This window comes from Acanthopagrus latus, chromosome 8, assembly GCF_904848185.1.
Source record: "Acanthopagrus latus isolate v.2019 chromosome 8, fAcaLat1.1, whole genome shotgun sequence".
Classification (NCBI taxonomy): domain Eukaryota; kingdom Metazoa; phylum Chordata; class Actinopteri; order Spariformes; family Sparidae; genus Acanthopagrus; species Acanthopagrus latus.
The window spans coordinates 524457-546635 of record NC_051046.1 but is presented as its reverse complement, the minus strand read 5'-3'; the positions used below and the strand labels follow the sequence as shown (position 1 = coordinate 546635).

The 22179-nt window shown below is 45.8% G+C and overlaps 3 protein-coding genes and 1 long non-coding RNA gene across 7 annotated transcripts in view; 2 read left to right on the top strand and 2 right to left on the bottom strand.

Annotated features, from left to right (window-relative positions):
* LOC119024127 (basic proline-rich protein-like) overlaps positions 1–22179 on the top strand; it is a gene marked incomplete at its 5' end in the record, with an annotated part of 116436 nt that overhangs the window by 2883 nt on the left and 91374 nt on the right. The window contains 1 exon segment of the mRNA XM_037106614.1: positions 2897–3283. Within this exon segment, the coding sequence (XP_036962509.1) occupies positions 2897–3283 (387 nt within the window).
* On the top strand, positions 1485–12781 carry mdkb (midkine b). 4 transcript variants are annotated; one of them, XM_037106788.1, is made up of 5 exons: positions 1485–1615; positions 6077–6165; positions 7359–7532; positions 10614–10772; positions 12205–12781. In XM_037106788.1, the coding sequence occupies exons 2-5, from the start codon at positions 6078–6080 to the stop codon at positions 12222–12224; spliced, it is 441 nt and encodes a 146-aa protein (XP_036962683.1). In that variant the 5' UTR covers positions 1485–1615; position 6077; the 3' UTR covers positions 12225–12781. The 4 variants fall into 4 exon arrangements, with proteins under 4 accessions (XP_036962683.1, XP_036962686.1, XP_036962682.1 ...); XM_037106791.1 differs by lacking the exon at positions 1485–1615 and adding an exon at positions 4652–4674; XM_037106787.1 differs by lacking the exon at positions 1485–1615 and adding an exon at positions 4749–4816.
* LOC119024237 lies at positions 14372–14722 on the bottom strand. Its single transcript, XR_005076423.1, has 2 exons — positions 14685–14722; positions 14372–14558 (listed from the first exon to the last, which is right to left on the bottom strand). It is a non-coding gene; the product is annotated as an uncharacterized LOC119024237 (long non-coding RNA).
* On the bottom strand, positions 18003–20723 carry chrm4b (cholinergic receptor, muscarinic 4b). Its single transcript, XM_037106784.1, has 2 exons — positions 20068–20723; positions 18003–19391 (listed from the first exon to the last, which is right to left on the bottom strand). Exon 2 carries the CDS (start codon positions 19384–19386, stop codon positions 18061–18063), a length of 1326 nt encoding a protein of 441 aa, XP_036962679.1. The 5' UTR covers positions 19387–19391; positions 20068–20723; the 3' UTR covers positions 18003–18060.

Sequence of the window (22179 nt, the reverse complement as noted above, 5' to 3'; positions counted from 1 at the left end):
TAGCTTTGTCAGTGGGTTAGAATGAGGCAGAGAAGGAAATGAAATGTGGTGAGACTTTACTTGAGCATTTCATTTGTCCTGCAGTGTCTTTAGTTTAGCTGTGTAACTAATCATACAGCCCCAAACAGAATCAAATTTCTCAGGTGTTCCCCTCAGATTATATTTCATCTTCATTTGGATCAAAACTAAACAATAATGAATCATCTGCATATAAGAAAAGTGTATGTTCCAAACCACATCTGTGGATTTCTTTACTAAAACTGGCTGACTGAAGTGTGGAAGGTTCGGTCGCACCCCTGATGGCTCCTCTGCTGACTGTGAAATGTTGGGATTTCATCCCATTAATTCTTACAGACGCTGTAGGGGAAAAGTACAGAAGTGCAATTCACGATACATATTCTGACCCAGTGCCGAACCTCTTCAAGACCTCCAACAGACGACTCCACTCCACCTACTGAAAGCCTTCTCCACATCCAAGGTTACTGACGCCTCGGTGAGAGTTTGAGGCAGAGCTCCTGGTCCAGAGAGTCACTGAACAGGAGAGGGATTAATTTAACAGCAAATGTTTAAAAACCTCTGTATGACAGCCGTCTGGTCCAGGGACATTACCACTTTGCATTAGTTCAATTGAATCTGCTACTTCACGAAACGGTCGATCCATTTCGCTCCTCTGAGTAGAAGATATAGGAGAAATTTTCAGGTTATCCAGGAACTCCTCATGTTTTGCTGGTTGGGGATTGTGAAGTATATAGTTCAGAGTAAAATGTTTGTTTCATTTATGACAGAAGGCGTCCGGCCTTCTCACCGTGCTCATAAAGAAATCCACATGATCGTAAGAGATGTTTCAGTTTCTTGTGTTGACAGAAAGCCGTAGTTCATGTCAAGGTTTTGTCTCTCCTTGTCTCATCCAGGGGATCGAATTTCATTTTCTGTCCAGTTCTGTTATGCTAGTCTGTTATATTTAGTCTCGCAGAATAAGACATAATGTCTTCTGATCCGTTTAACTGATCAGATCACGCGTCTCCATGAGTGACCGAAGATGAAACGCAGCGTTATTTTGAGGAATGATGTCTGAACACAGTATCTGCAACAGTGTGATGCACTGATGAAAGTTTACACACACAACAGTTTATGAATTGTTAAATAACTCTGACAGCATTCAGTTCAGCCAGCAGAGTCGGTGTGACACCTGTTCTCCATCGCACCCCTGCACACCTGCTGAACTACAGCAGCCACAGTTTCAGTCAATATTAACTCAAACACACCCAGCCAGTACATTGATACTGCACACACTCCTTCTATATGACACACACACACACACACACACACTCTCTCTCTCTTTCTCTCTCTCTGCATATGGACAATGCAGAAGACCAGCCTCATGGTGACATCACAAGCTTTAATCCACAGCCTGAGGAACAAAACAAGCTCAGCAGTGTGTGTGTGTGTGTGTGTGTGTGTGTGTGTGTGTGTGTGTGTGTGTGTGTGTGTGTGTGTGTGTGTGTGTGTGTCTGTGTGTGTGTGTCTGTGTGTGTGTGTGCAGCAGCAGCAGCTGAAGGCAGCGACAGAAGCGACCACTCCTCAGCTCGACCGGCTGCTCCTCTGAGCTCAGCAAGTAAGTTTCCATGTTTTTTACACAAATTTGAAGCTGAAGCTGCGTTAATTTATTTTCATTTCAACAGTTAATAAAGCTCAGAGGCGAGACGATCATCTGATTAATCGTGTTTAAACAGTGAGTTAATCTGCATGTTATAAAGTAATCGTGTTAGTATTGTGGTGCCTTTGAAACAATCTCATTTCAGCTTTTGAGAAATGAGATCATTTGTATTAAATAACTTAGTTGGTCATTAAATAATAAGTGTGTGTGTGTGTGTGTGTGTGTGTGTGTGTGTGTGTGTGTTGAGGTCCTGCAGCTCATCAGATTGGATCATGTGTAGATGTGTTCTGTGAATCTTGCTGGATTTGCTCAGTGAGTTGTGCTGTGAGTGTTTCTGTGAACTCTGAACAGAATCTGATCTCTCAGAACTGCAGAGAGCACAGGAACTTTATTTTGAAGGGTTCGTATATATAACTCATAGTGTTACTCACGCTTTATTTTGAAAGGATATTGCAAGCTAAGACACCAACACACTGAGATACACAAACACTCTCATGACTGTTTCTAATGTTGCTGACGTACGGAAGCCCTGAGGGTCAAATGAACGTCTGATCTGAGCGATTTCCTCTGAACTGCTGAAAATTATCTTTAAACTCCTTCAGTATTTTTTCAGCTGTGAAATTTCAGAACTTTTTTGATGTGAAGTCATAAAAATAAAAATGTGAGGAGGGGTTTTTCACACCTGGAAAAACAAGTCAAATGAACATATTGATTTTATTTCACTTTTATTTAAAAACAGAACAGAACAGAACAGAACAGAACATCCCTCTCCTGCTTCATCAAACCAACGTGTTCCACAGGAAACAGTTCAGGCAGGAAGTGTTTCAGCCAGATGATGTTTCTGTCCTCTTGATTTGGTTCCTGCTCAGTTTCTCGACGCTCTGCTGCTGCTGCTGTCTCACAAACTTCTTGGATACTGTTAGAAAAACATGTTTGGCTGAAAAGTCTGGTTCTGTTACGAACACCTGAAACTGTCCTGACGACTCAGCGTGGCGTTGGAGCGCCGCCGCCTCGGCAGCCTTGTAGTCTGTAAGCCGAGGGTTCGATTCCCACCTGTGGCCCTTAACTGCTCAGCTCGTCTGTCTCACTCTGGTTCTTGTTTCTCCTCGTCTGTAACTAAGAAACTGTCATGTGAATGAGATGCGACATGTTGTTCACGTCAGTGTGGTGGACGAATGTGAACGTATGTTGTGCAGAAACGCTCAGTGTGATCTGCTCCTCCTGCTCCTCCTGCCTCTGCTCCTCCTGCTCCTCCTGCTCCTCCTGCTCCTCCTGCCTCTGCTCCTCCTGCTCCTCCTGCTCCTCCTGCTCCTCCTGCTCCTCCTGCCTCTGCTCCTCCTGCTCCTCCTGCTCCTCCTGCTCCTCCTGCCTCTGCTCCTCCTGCTCCTCCTGCTCCTCCTGCCTCTGCTCCTCCTGCTCCTCCTGCTCCTCCTGCCTCTGCTCCTCCTGCTCCTCCTGCTCCTCCTGCTCCTCCTGCCTCTGCTCCTCCTGCTCCTCCTGCTCCTCCTGCCTCTGCTCCTCCTGCTCCTCCTCCTCCTCCTCCTCCTCCTGCTCCTCCTGCTCCTCCTGCCTCTGCTCCTCCTGCTCCTCCTGCTCCTCCTGCTCCTCCTGCTCCTCCTGCTCCTCCTGCCTCAGGCATCATTTAAAAACGTTTTGGCTGATTTATTGATATCTGAACATTTCCCCTCTGATATCTGACAGAGATGTTTGTTCATTTTGTGATTGTTCTTGTTTGTCTTCAGTTGTTTTAAAGATGGAAAGACACGAGCATAGAAGGCAGGAGGAGGAGGAGGGAGGGAGGAGGAGGGAGGGAGGGAGGAGGAGGAGGAGGGAGGGAGGAGGAGGGAGGGAGGGAGGAGGAGGAGGGAGGGAGGCAGGAGGAGGAGGGAGGAGGAGGAGGGAGGAGGAGGAGGAGGAGGAGGGAGGGAGGGAGTGAGGAGGAGGAGGAGGAGGAGGAGGAGTGAGGGAGGAGTGAGGAGGAGGAGGAGGAGGAGGAGGAGGAGGGAGGGAGGGAGTGAGGAGGAGGAGGAGGAGGAGGAGGGAGGGAGGGAGTGAGGAGGAGGAGGAGGAGGAGGAGGGAGGGAGTGAGGGAGGGAGTGAGGAGGAGGAGGAGGAGGAGGAGGAGGAGGAGGGAGGGAGGGAGTGAGGAGGAGGAGGAGGAGGAGGAGGGAGGGAGGGAGGAGGTGGAGTCAGTTTCTGTGATATTCACAGTGTTGATCAGATCCAGGGTGCAGGATGGAAACATGGCCGCCGGTCTGAACGTGTTGGCCTCTGACTCGTGTCGTCTTGGTGGCAAAGCTTCAGTTTCAACCAGCAACAAGAGTCACGATCTGCTTTCTGTCGAGGAAACGTTCGCTCGTTGATCGACAGCCTCCTGGTTTCCTCCTCGCGGTGGCGGACCGCGCCTCTGCTGGCGGTTTTGTGTCCGCAGTGTGTTTCAGATAACATGTCAGCAGAGTCGTGAAGAGATTCACACGTTCAAACTTCGTTCCATGTTTCCGGATGCCAGAGTGAACCCTGAGATTCAGGAGGAACTTCCACTAAATGTTGCTCCTCGTTCTGAACCAAAGGGAGCGTCCCACTCCTTTTCTTCACGCCAACACTTCATTGTTTTCTTATGCAAATGAGTTTCTGTTCGGGGGGGCGGGCTGCTAAGACGTGGCATGGAATCTGTGTTCGGCTTTAGAGAAATGAAACCAGGCTAGAGGAGGCTTTGTTTTGGGCCAATGAATCAGTATTCTTTTGAGGGCAAATCTAAAGAGCTCTTTCAGACGCTGCTCTCCCCTCCTCCCCTCCTCCCCTCCCCCTCCTCCTCTTCTTCATTGATGGAGGACAGACTGGAGGCCTGCTGAGAGCCGGTTCTTTCCTCATAAAAGGTCGCAGGAGGAGCGAGAAGAGCAGGATTTGCTCTGCCAGCTGACATGTGAAAGAGGACCATTGCTTTAATGGAGGCCTGAAAGAGGAGTCTGTCATTTCTCAGCACAATAACAACAGAGAGGGAGAGAGGGGCTTTATGGGTAATTGACTCCCTCTCTTTTTTCAGAGCTGAGCCGAGAGCCGGCGCTACATTACTCCTGAGAGCTGACGGCGCTGTGGCGTCAGCAGACAGACGCTTTAATCACGATGAGAAAAAGGAGAAATGATGATGAGCAGAACAAGGTGTGGGACTGAGAGCAGGAGCAGTCTGTGAATACATTAGCCTACTTTTATAATCCTGACGCCGCTCGCACCACAATGCTCAGATTATTTGGCTTAAGCGTGCTGAGATTTGGGGGCAGAGCTGAAAAGAGAGCAGATTTGATCTGGACTAAATTTGGACCATCTGGCACAAACCAGCCAAGCCGGGCCAGATCACACGCAGCTCCACATCCTGTCGGATCCGATCAGAACAACATGAGATCTGTTTCTGCTGATCCGAGCACCTTTTGGATCCAAGTTCTGGAGCTGATGGACACGATACATATCGTTATCATGATACGAGGCGGGACATCGTGACGTCATAAGTGATGTCATAAGTGATGTCATCTGCTTTTAAGGCTCATTTTCTGATCTGAGCCGACACGAAAATCTGAATCTGAACAACATCGTCACAATATGGATATCGAGGTTTTTGATTTTGTAGCTCAGTCCGAGTGTTTGTGAGGAGCTTTAGAAGAGATTTCAAAGTATTGGAAGATACATGTTGTATCACAGTGAAGCTCACCAGCTGCCTGGGCTGAGTGTGTTTAGTCGGGTCATCCCGCCCGACCTGCAGCCCATCATGTCTCTGATGGATTGTTCAGATGTAAATGTGTCCTGAACACAACAGTCCACTGGGCCGAGCTGCGCTGGAGTTCTCATGATTATGAACACAGCAGACGGATGAGAAGAGCTTCTGTCTCTCTTGTTCAAGATTTTTGTGCTAGCAGCAACATGGAGGGTTTATTTTGAAAATGAACTGGATGTTACGTTGTTGTTTCACTTTGTGACTTCCTGTCTGCTCGCTGCAGATCGGCTGAGAGTGAAACCTCTCAGGACCAGATTTATCTGGAGGAATCTGTCCTCAGGGCCATTTCCAACATGTCCTCATGTAAATGGTTTTCAGAATAGTTTGAAGCTGTGAGTCTGCAACAAACCAACGTCCTGCAGCCAATGAAAATCGGGCTCAACAGGTGTCACACGGGTGTCACACAGGTGGAGAAGCAAGAGGAAATATTTGAATTTCTTTATAACTGTTTTGTGTTAAAGTGTTCATCATGACTGATGTGAGTCGAATGTTCACAGTATTTTTGCTGTGATGTCACATTGTGGTTTCATCTCGTAGATTTTTGTACCGTTTGTTCTCTCTGTGACATCATAAAAATGATCCCTTTAAAAACAACACGAACTTAAGAAATCTCTTCCCTGTCACGATTATTTCTGGATGTTTTGTCTCTGCAGAATGCGAAGTTTGTTCTCAGTGACGCTGCTGCTGCTCCTCGCCCTGACGCTCGCCGCCGAGGCCAGCAGAAAGGCCAAAAATCACAAAGGTGAGATCTGAAATTCAGCTGACATCAGCTTCTTCCTGAGTGTGACCGCGGTCCCTGAAGGCATCACTGACTTTTGACTGTGATCTAAAGTTGAAAGTTTGTCTACAGACTGATGACACCTCTGCAGCCCACGCATTAGAAACATTATCATGATTTTACAACATAAATGTGCAATTTCCTCAAAACGTCGAATTTGATTTTCAATTATATTTAAACTTTACATGTAATTCATTGACATAAGTTGTATATAAAATCCTTCAGTATCCTCATGTTGAGGACAGACTCCACTCTGCTCCCCTCGCGTCAGTCAGGACTCAGTTTATTAAAGTTTCAGTACAAACACTTTATCATGTTACCACAGAACATCTTCAACAGGCTGGAGGACCAATCAGGTCCCACCAGACTCCAGAAAACACCAACCAGAGCCAGACCACTGAAAACCTCCCGGACGACGTTCAGCCATTTCTTAAACATCATACATTCAAAAACATTCATATCAATCAAAATGTGAATGTTCACAATAAATCCAGTAAAACAATATAAATATAATGATGTAAAACTGATTGAGTCTCGCGTCGAGTCGTAGAATCAGACAGAAAGAGACGCATCAGCGAGTCAGTCAAGAAAAAAACCTGAGACGACCAAACTTCTGTTCAGCCGACTTCATTGAGTGAAACGATGTTATATTGTGTTTCTTATGATTTCATATTATAAGACACTTAATTAATTATTTGGGTGCATTTAATCGACAAACTCCTGTTCGTATTGTTACAGTTTGAAGGTTTAGTTTTTAAATAAATGAACAGTTTGTTTCAACACTGAAACCAACAACTAATAAAAGGATTTATTAAATGCACCAAAAGTGATACCAAAAGTAAATGTAGGCTTGAATTAATCTGTAGAAATGTGTCATATTTCTATATGTTTTCCATTAAAAGTATTTGTTTTATTTTCCTTTCATGAGACAACATAAACATGTAGGTAAGTATGTGAATTCAAAAATATTTTAAAAAACAATAAAATTAAAACAGAAATAAATAAATGTCACATTTTAAAATGATTTAAATGCCTACATGTACTTTTTTCTGGTGAATTTAAAGTTCAGCTGTCAGAGAATCACGAAGATGATGAGTCCACATTCAGATAGTTTGCAGTTCCAGATGACGGAGCAGGTTCTGGTTCTGGTCCTGCAGGTGGGAAACATGATAAATCCCGGCCGGCCTCAGACTGCCCCCCCGCGGACACTCAGTACGGGAAATGTGTCCCCGAGCACGGAGACTGTGGAGACGGCCTGAGAGACGCCACCTGCAAAGACCGCACCGACAAGATCCACTGCAAGATCCCCTGCAACTGGAAGAAGGACATCAGTGAGTCCAGCACACACCTGACACACACCTGACACACACCTGACACACAGCAGACACACAGCAGACACACACCTGACACACACCTGACACACACCTGACACACAGCAGACACACACCTGACACACAGCAGACACACAGCAGACACACACCTGACACACAGCAGACACACACCTGACACACACCTGACACACACCTGACACACAGCAGACACACACCTGACACACACCTGACACACACCTGACACACACCTGACACACACCTGACACACAGCAGACACACACCTGACACACACCTGACACACACCTGACACACAGCAGACACACAGCAGACACACACCTGACACACACCTGACACACACCTGACACACACCTGACACACAGCAGACACACACCTGACACACACCTGACACACAGCAGACACACACCTGACACACAGCAGACACACACCTGACACACACCTGACACACACCTGACACACAGCAGACACACACCTGACACACAGCAGACACACACCTGACACACACCTGACACACACCTGACACACAGCAGACACACACCTGACACACAGCAGACACACAGCAGACACACACCTGACACACAGCAGACACACAGCAGACACACACCTGACACACACCTGACACACACCTGACACACACCTGACACACCTGACACACCTGACACACACCTGACACACAGCAGACACACACCTGACACACACCTGACACACAGCAGACACACACCTGACACACACCTGACACACAGCAGACACACACCTGACACACACCTGACACACACCTGACACACAGCAGACACACAGCAGACACACACCTGACACACACCTGACACACAGCAGACACACACCTGACACACACCTGACACACACCTGACACACACCTGACACACAGCAGACACACACCTGACACACAGCAGACACACAGCAGACACACACCTGACACACAGCAGACACACACCTGACACACACCTGACACACACCTGACACACAGCAGACACACACCTGACACACAGCAGACACACAGCAGACACACAGCAGACACACAGCAGACACACACCTGACACACACCTGACACACACCTGACACACAGCAGACACACACCTGACACACACCTGACACACACCTGACACACAGCAGACACACAGCAGACACACAGCAGACACACAGCAGACACACACCTGACACACACCTGACACACAGCAGACACACACCTGACACACACCTGACACACAGCAGACACACACCTGACACACACCTGACACACACCTGACACACAGCAGACACACACCTGACACACACCTGACACACAGCAGACACACAGCAGACACACACCTGACACACAGCAGACACACACCTGACACACACCTGACACACAGCAGACACACACCTGACACACACCTGACACACAGCAGACACACACCTGACACACAGCAGACACACAGCAGACACACACCTGACACACACCTGACACACACCTGACACACACCTGACACACACCAGACACACACCTGACACACACCTGACACACACCTGACACACACCTGACACACACCTGACACACAGCAGACACACACCTGACACACACCTGACACACACCTGACACACAGCAGACACACAGCAGACACACACCTGACACACACCTGAAACACACCTGACACACAGCAGACACACACCTGACACACACCTGACACACAGCAGACACACACCTGACACACCTGACACACACCTGACACACACCTGACACACAGCAGACACACACCTGACACACCTGATACACACCTGACACACAGCAGACACACACCTGACACACCTGACACACACCTGACACACAGCAGACACACAGCAGACACACAGCAGACACACACCTGACACACACCTGACACACACCAGACACACAGCAGACACACAGCAGACACACACCTGACACACACCTGACACACAGCAGACACACAGCAGACACACACCTGACACACAGCAGACACACAGCAGACACACAGCAGACACACACCTGACACACACCTGACACACACCTGACACACAGCAGACACACACCTGACACACAGCAGACACTGAGTAAGACCCCCCTTCAAGTTAGCAGACTGCTAGCTGACGTAGTTTTATCAACCTCAGAAACGACCGCATGATAATACAATACACTGCAGTATCGCCTCCAACAAGAAACGAGTCGATTACCGAGTGCAGTTAGAAATGTTCAGTTCCGTTCTTTTCCCTGTCTGCTCTCGATAATAACTGTTTTAACTGGCAGGTAAGACACATATGAACTTTGATTACATTTCCATGGAGTAATAATCACACATGTTCATCCTTGAGCTGTGGAACTCTACTGCACTCGGTAATTGACTCGTCAGGGCTTCCCCACAACAGGAAGCTGCTGCAGGAGAGTGGTGAGCTGTGTTCACTTCACAATAGAAATCCGGCTAAGCTAGCTGCTGTTTGATGCCTCTATCTATGTGCTGAGAGTCTATTTGTACTGTTGCTGAAGTTTGGTGCTGTTTTGAACATTATTTGTGGCTTTTTGATGGCGGTTTCTTGTTGGAGGCGATACTGCAGTGTATTGTTATTGTGCATTCATTTCTGAGGTTGATAAAACTATGTCAGCTTGCGGTCTGCTAACTTGATCCTCGAGGAGGGGTCTTACTCTGTGACACAGTGTGTTAGACCATGGATTAAATTTACATTGGAATATCCCTTTAACAGGAGAAAGTTCTCGTATGCACACTTCATATCATCATCAGGAGGAGAGCAGGACTGGGTTTGGGTGAACTGTTCCTTTAATTCCTTGACATATTGTGCTCCTGTGTCTGTGTTGCGTTCAGTCACATTATTTAAAGTGAAGGACACATGAAGTGTCTCCTCCTCTCTGAGGTGATGTAGCAGCAGCCTCTAGTGGCCATCACAGGAACTGCACGTTAAAGCACTGCAGGATCATCTTCTGCCTTCTGTTGACATTTGATGATGTTTTTCACCATTATCACTTTAAAGCCACTGGTGTGTGTTCATGCACTTCATTAATTTATTAAGTAAGTGACATTGTGTGATTTCTTTAAGGTGACTGCAAGTATAAGTTTGGCCCGTGGGGCTCCTGCGACGCCGCCAGCAACACCAAGAGCCGGTCAGGAACCCTGAAGAGGGCGCTGTTCAACGCAGAATGCCAAGCCACCGTCAAGGTGTCCAAACCCTGTTCCCCCAAAGTCAAGAAAGCCAAAGGTGAGACCTGACTGGTACCGGTACCAGCACCACAGAACCGCAGTGTAGAAATACTGAAGTAAAACATTCTAAATTTTACATGAATACAACCCAGAGCTAATTAATATTAACATGAATACTGCACAGACCTACAGTACTAACACACTGAGCTAAATGAATCTAATACAAGTTTCAACATGAACTGTCTGTCTGACTGACTGTCTGTCTGTCTGTCTGACTGTCTGTCTGACTGTCTGACTGTCTGTCTGACTGTCTGTCTGACTGACTGTCTGTCTGTCTGTCTGTCTGTCTGTCTGACTGTCTGTCTGACTGACTGACTGTCTGACTGTCTGACTGACTGTCTGTCTGACTGTCTGTCTGACTGTCTGACTGTCTGACTGTCTGTCTGTCTGACTGTCTGTCTGACTGTCTGTCTGTCTGTCTGACTGTCTGTCTGACTGTCTGTCTGTCTGACTGTCTGACTGTCTGACTGACTGTCTGACTGTCTGTCTGTCTGTCTGACTGTCTGACTGTCTGACTGTCTGTCTGACTGTCTGACTGTCTGACTGTCTGACTGTCTGTCTGACTGTCTGACTGTCTGACTGTCTGTCTGTCTGTCTGACTGTCTGACTGTCTGACTGTCTGTCTGACTGTCTGACTGTCTGACTGACTGTCTGTCTGACTGTCTGACTGACTGTCTGTCTGTCTGTCTGTCTGTCTGTCTGTCTGTCTGTCTGACTGACTGTCTGTCTGACTGTCTGTCTGTCTGTCTGACTGTCTGTCTGTCTGTCTGTCTGACTGTCTGTCTGTCTGTCTGACTGTCTGTCTGTCTGTCTGACTGTCTGTCTGACTGACTGTCTGTCTGACTGTCTGACTGACTGTCTGTCTGACTGTCTGTCTGTCTGTCTGTCTGACTGTCTGTCTGTCTGTCTGTCTGACTGTCTGTCTGTCTGTCTGACTGTCTGACTGTCTGTCTGTCTGTCTGTCTGACTGACTGTCTGTCTGACTGTCTGTCTGTCTGTCTGTCTGACTGTCTGTCTGTCTGTCTGTCTGACTGTCTGTCTGTCTGTCTGACTGTCTGACTGTCTGTCTGTCTGTCTGTCTGTCTGTCTGACTGACTGTCTGTCTGCTGGTTTCTGTGTGACAGACACGTTAAGTTACTCTTTCACAGCTGACTTCTACATTTTAATCAGCATTTCATTGCTAAATTAGAATGAGAAATGAAAATGTAAAGCCTCTCACTGAATCTGAAGTCGGCCAAGTTGTCAAAAATTAATTTTGTACCTAAATAAGTCAAAGGAGGCCCAACGCAACACGACCTGAGCGAGCCGCCTGCAGGCGTCAGCTCACGTCACTGACAGCTTGTTCACTACTGATCTCACAGTAACGCTCCTCCAGCCGCGTCTTAATTAATTATTTAATGAACCCTACATATTTCTCCTTCCTTCTCCAGGGGACAAGAAGTCAAACTGACGGATGAGAAGAGGTGCAGAAGACGGAAAGATTCATTTCTTTCTCCAGCTGAACAATCGTCTTCCCTCCTTCATCAAACTCAAACAACCGAGAGACTCCTCCAGAACACACCAACACCTTTGACTTTTGGCCTCCTTTGACTTTTATTCTTGTTTTACTGATTCTGATTTGAAGTTCTTGTGTTTATTTGGATTAAAGTATGTGGAAAGCTTTTCCAGAATCCTCCCACTAGATAATAATGAATAATTCTGTCCTCATAGATGATAGTTTGTATTAACAACATTTCAAATAGTCCTAAAAGCTTTTTAAGTAGCTGAAGTTCAACTAACATCCAAGAAATGTTCTGATCCGCTCTGGAAACGTGTCGATGCTGTGGGACGTCAGAGTTCTGTTTCAGAGTCTCCTTTGAAATGTGTAATCATTTGTAAAGGCTTAGATGGATCTGTGAAGTCTGTGAGGTCCTCTATGAAATCTATTTTTGAACTATAGATTATTGACGTTGCAAGATGAGACTTGTATAAATGAACAAATTAAATACTGTACATTGTTTTGGTGAAGCGTTTGGTCTGTTTATTATCGTCACAGTGACACAAACACATGACGTCTGCTCAGGTTTCCTCCATCGTCTCTCTCAACATGTCGCAGACGTCCGACCACGTCGACAGCTGCAGTTCAGTCTAACGACACACAGTCCTGAAGACGGAAACCACCAGAGGCCTTCAGTCTGTTACCTCCGGAGCCCTGAGGGCCACGTGCATGACAGCTGCTCTAAATGAGTTTCTCTCTTTATGGTTTGGATGATGATTTTTTTTCCATCTGTCAAATTGCACCTTCATGCCTTATGTTCATTTGTGGATCAAAGTTTAAAAAAAGTGTATTAACCTGCATGAAGTCACAAACACCAGAGAAATCGTTTGGATCACTCGCCCCTCCAGGCCGACGTGTTTACTGAGTTCACGTGGCTGTAAGTGTTCATGTTTCTACACGGGGTGTAAATGTCACTCTGATAAAATCAGGCAACAGACACCTGTAACTACGTCACTGACACGGAGGCAGGCAGGAGACTTAAAGGCCCTAATTCTGAATTATCTGCATACATTTTTGTAACGTCCTTATCAGTCATTTCACTTAATACCAGAGATACCTGAAAACGTAAAGCCTTGTTTTTATTTATCAAACAACAAAAGTCTGATTTCTGTTTCTTACAAGAATCAAACTCAGTCATACATGATATTAAATTCTGGAAAAATCAGTGAGGGAATGACAAGTGGAGTAACGTCCCTGAGAAACACATTTGAAGGAGCTATTTTACACTCAAGTGACTGAAACAGATTTCTTATACTAATTATTACATTTGATGATATTATAGCCCTTCTGGCCGATGTATGTGGTTATAATACCAAATCTGGTGATGACTTCTTATCTGACACTTATCTAAATATCCAAACCTGCTGTTGACTGTTTTTGGGGATTTCAATGTCACGGTTGATGACTCTGTAGATAGATGGCCTCCAGAAACTCAAACAAATTCTCCTCCTAATGTCATTTATGCAGAAATACTAATTAGTAGATATCTGGAGAAAAAAGAAACCAATTACTAAATCCTACACATGGGTTAACAAAACTGGCACCTGTAGATCACAAATCGACTGCTGGTTAATCTCAAGTACTCTGGATGAAAAAAATATTCATGTTCACATTCTGACCACTGCACCCACAGATCACAAAACTATAAATCTTCAAATTCATTTTAGACCTCATGCCAGAAATACCCGCCGGAATTCATATTGGAAACTCAACAACTCCGTCTTAAAATAGAAAAATCTAGGAAAAAAATATAGAAAAAAATCACTTTTTAATAAAATCTTCCTGGCAGAACGCTTTAAATGATAAATGTTTTCTAAATTGAAATTCGAGACAGCAAAATACCCGAGAGAGTACTGATCCTCTTTGGCCAAACTAAGAAAAGAGGAAGAAACACTCAGCGTATGTCTGAAGATCTGACAGGATGCTGAAACGTGCAGAGTTACAGCAGAAGGAGCTCATGTGACATCCAGAACACAGCGGCTGGAAGAAAACTGCATATTTCTTTAGATTGGAAAAGTCACGCAGGAGAGCGAACAGCATTCAATAACTCATGACGACGGGACGATCCAATCACTGTTTAATGTTCTGCTGGAACCTGCATAACTCACACTATGATAAAAACACTACAGATGACTTTTTTGGATCTTTCTCAGTTAAAATGCACCAACAGTGACCAGCAGGTCTGGAACAAGTCAGTTCTGCCACTCAGCAACTTGAAGGAGAACTTCGGTCGATTTAATCATGCAGCTTCATTAATCAAGCTGCCCTTGACCTGCCAGGACCGAAGACTCGAACACATGTGGTCCAACCATTACAGGCTCTGTGAACGGAGAGTTAGCATTGACAGCTAACAGTATGGGGTCAGAACTTCACACTGTGTTTTAAGCTTCTTAACATGCTCCACATCTCACCCCAAAAGTCATGCAACATCAGCAGACACCTTACAACACAGCACTGAAGTGTGTGTGACTCAAAATGAATAAAAAAGTTGTTAAAAGTTGTGTGTTTGTGCAAGGAGCTACATACCGGTTTGTCCGGTAGCTAGACCAAACTAGTCAATCCGTCGAGTGTGCGCTCACTTCCTCACTGGCAGAGACAGAAACGTATTCCAGCATTTTCATTTTTCTCTTCATAATGTACATGTCCATGTTACAGCCCGTCATGAGCCAGGAGCCTTACAACAGCCTGTCGCGCCTGTTGAGCACACGCTCGACGGACTGACTAGTTTGGTTCACACGATTCTTTATAACTTTGTGGAAAAACAAAATCCATTATATCAAAAATCAACTTTAATGAATTCTCATGAAAATGGAGGTTTTAATTTCTTGTTTTTTTCACTCTCAGTAACACATTTAAAAGCAGCTGGATCAGAAACCAACGTCAGCCTGGAGCTTCATTTCAAACTATATATTCTCCACAATCGCTGACGTCATTTTTTGTTACTCAGCTCCTACAATATTGGAAAACTTCCCACAGAACAACCAACTTTGATAAACAGACACTTCTCTCCTGGTCTGATTTATAAACATAACTGCACCATCCACAGATATTATATTTAGAATAATAGGGACAAACTGTACAAACACAAATCACTTCTCCTAGAGAACTGGTTCACTCATGGCATAATTCTAGTTAGTCAGCTTTTCAAATCTAACGGCACATTATTATCCTACTCAGGATTTTAAATTAATATACACTTCCTGTTCCTCTGAAGGAATATGCTGCAGTATTTGATGCAGGACTCTCTGGTGTGATTATGTTACTGGTAAATGTTACGTGATCTGAGTTTGAGCTCTTCCCTCTGCAGCCTGTTCAGACAGAAGTTGGTTGAATCTGCAGCTCAGCAGAAAACAACCACCATCGTACTGTACGTGCAGTATTTCAGACAGGAAACGTCAGAGCTCCCAGTGTCGAGTCATACTGGAATAATACGTCCACAAACCTGATCTGGAAAAACATCTGGTCCCTCCACTACAAATATTTTATTACAAATAAAATCAAAGAAGTATCTCTGAAACTGATCCATGGTATCTTTCCCTCCAATCAAAGATATAAAGAAGCCATGAGAGAAGTCTGCTCCTCCTAACAGGCTGCAGATGATCTTCACCAGCTCGTCTGCTCGTGGCCTCACCTGCATCTTTATGGGAAAATGTAACGTCAACACATTGACAAAAACTTTGTTTTGGACTGTCAAAATGTATTATTTGGTTTCTTTTCAGTCCCATCTTCCCAATTAGACCAATATTGTATGATTGATTTAATATTATTTTTAGCCCAAGCTCATATCCATAACTGCAAATTCACTAATCAAATACTTTGTACTCACGTCTCAAAAAGGAAATCAAACAACACATCGACATAATTAGTCAGTCTGAACATAAGAAAGCCAGAAAGACTCTCGTATTATTCTCATTTGCATGTTTGTCTTCTGCACTCTGTGATGTAACTTCAACTTGATGACATCACCCTCATCTCATCTGTAAAACAAAAAAGAAAAGAAAAAGAAAAAAGAAAAAGCATCAGACATCAGCAGTGACATGCTGACAGCTGGAGCACTCCGGTTGTTCATGGAGGGTGAACGCAGCTCTTCATCATCATCATCATCACCTCCACCTGGGCTCACACTGCAGCAGCTGTTAGCTGTTAGCACCGCTAGCGCTTCTCCTCTGACTGCTCTACAGTGATGACGTCATCAGTAATGGCCGCCGTGAACAAGCTCGTCATGTTTGGTAGCTGAGCTGCTGGGAAACTTGTCTTCATGTTGGTTTGTAAAGCGCGCCAACAGTTTGTTTAGCTCCTGACTTCCTGAAGTGTTTCTGCACATGTGCAGTAGGATGGACTAGTCCAGTGTAGTGGGGCTGAAGGGGGACCTGGGTCCTGCACTGTGACGATGTTTTAGCAAAAGGATTTTGAAAAACATAATAAATGATCAAAAATGGAATGAAACTTTGTTAAGCTGAAGTCTGTGAGGAGTTTGATCTGGATCTTGGTAAGTTTGGACTGAGGACTGATGGCAGCTCCCCCTCAGTTCTACAGATACTCTGTACTGCATGTACACAAACTGTTTACCAGACTCTGTTAACAAATGCACTCATTTAAGAGTTTACAACCATAGTGAAACTGTCTGACAGATTCTGAATCAGTCGCCCTTTCACACAGAGCGTTATCACGGCAGTCCGCTGTTGTTTGTTCACACAGAACCGAGCAGATCCAGCGTAAAAACGAACCGCTGTGAATTCACACAGAAAGCATGACAGCAGCTCATAAAGAGGCGGGACAGTCGGTGTGTTTTCAAGGTGTTTCCCAGGTGTCCTGTCAGTCTAAACCTGCTGACATATGTCATATGGATGCTGTTATAATGTGTAGTGATGGAGATCCTGACGCATCAAACATCCTGGAAAGTGACAGTTACATTTTTCTCTCTAAATGACATAATTAATAATCAGCCTCAGTAAACTGGAGGCTGTCTGAATGATACTGCAGGAGGGCTGGCCGTCACCATGACAACAGTAACTACAACACAAACACTTGCTGAGTTAAAGGTTTCTGCCGGTGACAGACGCTGTTTGTTAGGTGGAAATGTGACGAAGCGTCGGAGTGAAGCGCAGAATCCCCCATCCAGGCAGAGTGAGCGGGCGACTGTCTCCTTCTGGTAAATTCAGCATTAAATGTTTCAGCTGAAGTTGTTTGTCTCCTTGTAAAAAGTGTCAGTTTGTGGCAGCATGTCTGTACCAGCCTGTCTGCTTCTGTGTCTAAAGTGCTAAAGTCTTACCTGCCAACATTGATCAGCTGTTTGAACACACTGTTTACACTGATTTCACCATTTACACTCCATTTATGAAAGAAGAAACATGTTATTGATCTGAACATGTCACATGTTACAAAGACACTAAACAGGAACAATATAGGCGACTTCTTTGTCCCCGTGGAGAAAGTCACCAGACTCCCTTAACAAATGTGTCAGTTTAGTGAGTTGTTGAGTTGGAGACACTTTATAAACTCTGTGAAACTCTGTCTCTGACTCATTCTGCAGTATTTGGACCTTCTTGTTCATTCAGCAAATATTCTACATGAACTTCTTTCTGCCTTCTTGTAGCTTTTCACCCTGTGAAAGCTGAGCAGTAAACTGAAGAGAACCACACCGAGAAAAGTTGATCCTCATTGTATTTTTTGGTTCTGGGTCAGTTCTGGGTCAGTTCTGGATCAGATGTTTTGTTCTACACTGATTTGATGTCAGCTGAGCGTCGTGTCATCGCAGCCTCCTGCTGCAGTGCAGGAGGCTGCAGAAGGTTTTTCTGAAGGTGACGTTGCACAGAGCGTAGCAGCCGGGGTTGATGGCGCTGTTGATGTAACAGAGCCAGTACCCTGTGGTCCACAGCACGCTGGGGATGCAGACGTGACAGAAGGCAGCGATGACAGCCAGGACGTTGTACGGCGTCCAGGTGAGGATGAAGGCCAGGAGGATGGCCAGGATGGTCTTGGTCACCCTCCTCTCCCTCGCCATCACCCGCCGCCTCCGTCTCTCCTGAGACTTGAAGCTGGGACAGGCGGTGAACGCTGCCGAGGCCGTCCTGTGGGGGTCGGTGTTGGACGAGGAGTCATTATCAATCTTGTTGTAGTCTGGGTTCCTGGGGTGGCGTGCAGCGGCCCGTGGGTGACACTGCCGGGGGGCCAGACAGGCGTCTGTTGGCTCCGACGTGTCCACAGGACTTCTGGACACTTTCTGGCTCCTTCTGGGCTTTGGAGTGCTGGAATCTGATTGGTTCAGGGACACGTCTGAACCTGGGTCACTAGTCACCCAGCTCCGTCGTTTCAAGAGGAAGTCTTTAACGGACGGACTGGACGTCCTGAGCGTGCCTCGCTCTGACCTGAGCGCACTCATTCGACTGCGACTGGCGGCGGACAGGCGGCTGTACAGGCCAATCATTACGAGCGCCGGCAGGTAGAAGGAAGGAAGCGTCGTTCCCAAAGTGACGGCGGGGCTGGCGAGGAGCTGGGTGTAACACTCCCCATCGGGGACTACACGTCTGCCGCCGAGCGTCTGCCAGCAGAGGATGGCGGGCGCCCAGAGGACGAAGGACAGCAGCCAGGCTCCTCCGATCATCAGACCGGCCATCCTGCCCGTCCGCCGCGCCGGGTAGCTGAGCGGCCACGTCATACAGAGGTAACGATCCAGACTGATGATCAGCAGGTTCATGACGGAGGCGTTGCTCACCACATGATCCACAACGAGCCACATGTCACAGACCGCGGCCCCCAGGGGCCACCGGCCCCACAGCAGGTAGAGTGTGTACAGGTTCATGGAGAGCAGGCCGACAATCAGGTCGGCCACCGCCAGGCTCAACAGGAAGTAGTTGTTGACGGTCCGCAGGTGACGGTTCACCTTGATGGACAGGATCACCAGCGTGTTGCCGACCACGGTGACGAGGCTGAGGCCGGTGGTTACCATGACGATGAGGACCAGCTGAGCAGTGCTGTAGGGACATTCTGCCCCGACCGCAGGCTGGCAGGAGGCGTTGACGCAGAGGCGGAGCCTGATGGAGGCGTTGAAGTCAGGCTCAGGTGCTGGTCTCATGTTTCCTGAACACACACACACACACACACACACACACACACACACACACACACACACACACACCATCATCGTGGGGACTTTATATAAACTTCCATTTATTTTCTGCACTGTAAAAAAAAAAAAAAAAAAAAAGGTAATATTTTGCCAGCAGGGGGCGCAAAACACTGAAAATGATCCACAAGGAAACTCATAAGAAGAAGAAAATGGTGAATTAACTCTGGTGATCCAATTTCAGAGTCAGATATAAACTGATTTCTGTACAGGATTCAGATTTATGCATGTTTGAGCATGATAATCATTCAGTGCCTTGAATTATTTGTCCTCAACAGAACCTCCAGCTCCCTTAATTAAGTGACTTCATTTCTCCCTCGGACGACCAAAACTGTGATTCAGCGACGACCAAAGCAAACTCTTGATGATCAAGCAGCACTGAAGTGCTGATATCTCAGAACTGTACTTCAATTAACTGTGAATCAATTAAGTAATCACGGTCCAAGTTAATTCACATGAACTGGAAAAAGGCGTCATTTTGGATCAATAAAAAAAGAAAAAGGCAAATAATTTAACACATTTTGTTTAAAACCAAACAAACTGATGATCAGCTGAACACATCAGATCCGTGAGTGAAGAAACCCAGAGAGAGCATGAAGACGGTCCTCAACAGAATTCAGTCCAACATACCTGCTGATGTGGGACCAGTTGATACTGGACCAGTTGATGCTGGACCGGTTGGTGCTGGACCAGTTGATGCTGGACCGGTTGGTGCTGGAGCTGCTGTCTGTGCTCACATCTCCTCCTCGGCAGCTTCTCCTCCTCCGGCGCAGCAGCAGCAGTTAATATGAGGCGCAGGATTCCCTCATTTGTTGTCATCAGCAGGCTGGAGGCTCCGCCCACTTCTCCGTCAGACGACCTCCTCACATCAGACTTCATTTACACCGACGCCACTGAAAGACTGAACACCGTCTGAAGCTTTGACAGTTTCTCTTCATCAGCAGAGGAGGAAGTCTTCAGATGCTGAAGTTGGAGAACTGACACCACAGTGTTCAGATGCCTTGTTACAAGAAACCTGCGTGTCGTATAAAGAGAGAAGCCGAAAAAAATCAAAAATGATTTTAGAAACAAAGAAATGTCTCATTAATTAAATGCATCAAAAAGGAACAAATTAGTTTCCTTATGAAGCCCAAACACACACACACACACACACACACACACACACACACACACACACACACACACTGGATAAATGGAATCATGTATTAATTGAGAAAATATGAATTATGTTTATTCTATCAGCTCTATGAAAACAATACAGAAATAAAATAAACTTAAGTTTGGTAAAGCAATAAATATTTTAATATGTACATTTCAATTTAAACTTTATATTTTATTCATTAATGTATTTTTTTAAATTGATTTATTTACATCTGTATAAATGAATAAAAATGAAACACAAGCAAACTAAAAAATAAATATCTATTCATACATTAATTAATGCCTAAATTAATTTGTGTAATTTTGGTGCATTTAATTATTTTATCATTTATTGAGCAGTTGATTTAGTTTTTGACAGTTGAACCATCAAATGTTTCACTGAGACAGAAAACAGTTTTCTGTTCATTCATTAATTATTCACTCATCGTTTCAACCGATCTTTTCTAAACTGTCGTCACAAAACCTACTTTGTAAACTTTTCTGTTTCCTGTGTAAACTAACTGTAACTGTAGTGGAGTAGAAGAGTGAAGTACAGTACTTGAGTTTTTGTACTCGGATTCGTTCCACCACTGAAGTCTGACATCACCCGTCTGAAGTGACCTTTAATGAGACGAGTCTGGAGGGTTTCAGATCCTGATCCTGAGTGTTGTGAAGGCGAGTAAACGCAGCAACTGAAGAGTTACGGCTTCAGTCCGACCCGAACCCGGTCAGAACGCTGTGCATACAAACGGCTGAAGTGTTTGGACGTCTCGTCTCCGACTGTTTTAAATAGACCGTAAACGCAACATTGAGCAGACGTGACAGAAACATCCAGAGTGTAAACAGACGGAACCAACAGAACCGCGGAGGGACCAGAAGTATCCGGATACTTCAGTAAAAGTACCTGAAGAACATCAAGTTCTATTAGAACGTCGTCACGTTCCGTGTTCGTCGCCTGGCTGTCCTGTCAGAACCTCGTATCCAGCAGGAATGAGTTTTGGTCGTAGCTCATTTTAAAGCTGCAGTATGTAGGAATCAGCCACCTGTTGCCGTCACACTCCTGACAGCCTATTTCCTGTTTTTATTTAGGTTGTAACAATGGAGGGAAAACTTCAGCTTTCAGCTGCGGACCAGAGAAACTCGGTTTGTTCGTTCGCGCTCTCACTGTGGTGGTTTGTCAGCAGCATTACACAAAAACCACCGAGCAGAGTTGCATCATACCCAGAATAGACCTCATGAGGAAGGAGGATGTAAGGAAAAAATGAGTGAGGAAGTCTGACTGCCTGGTAAGTCATGGAGGTATGTCCCAGCACAGCGTGGCTCTGATCGGTCTGAACTCCATCCAGGGAACAAACATGAGACGCAGTTCACAGAACTGCAGCGCCACCGTTCAGGCTGCTTACAGGGCGACATCATGTTATTATTTATTGCACCAGATCGCAGAGAAATCTTTGTTTTGGGTTCACACTGACGTGGTGAGACAGAATCACTCGGTCTACGTCTACCTGCTGCTCACTGCTGCTAGCTATGATGTTAACACACCTGTGCAGAAGCTGCCCTCACCTGGACACCAGCCGGCCTCAGAGCTGAAACTCAGCAGCT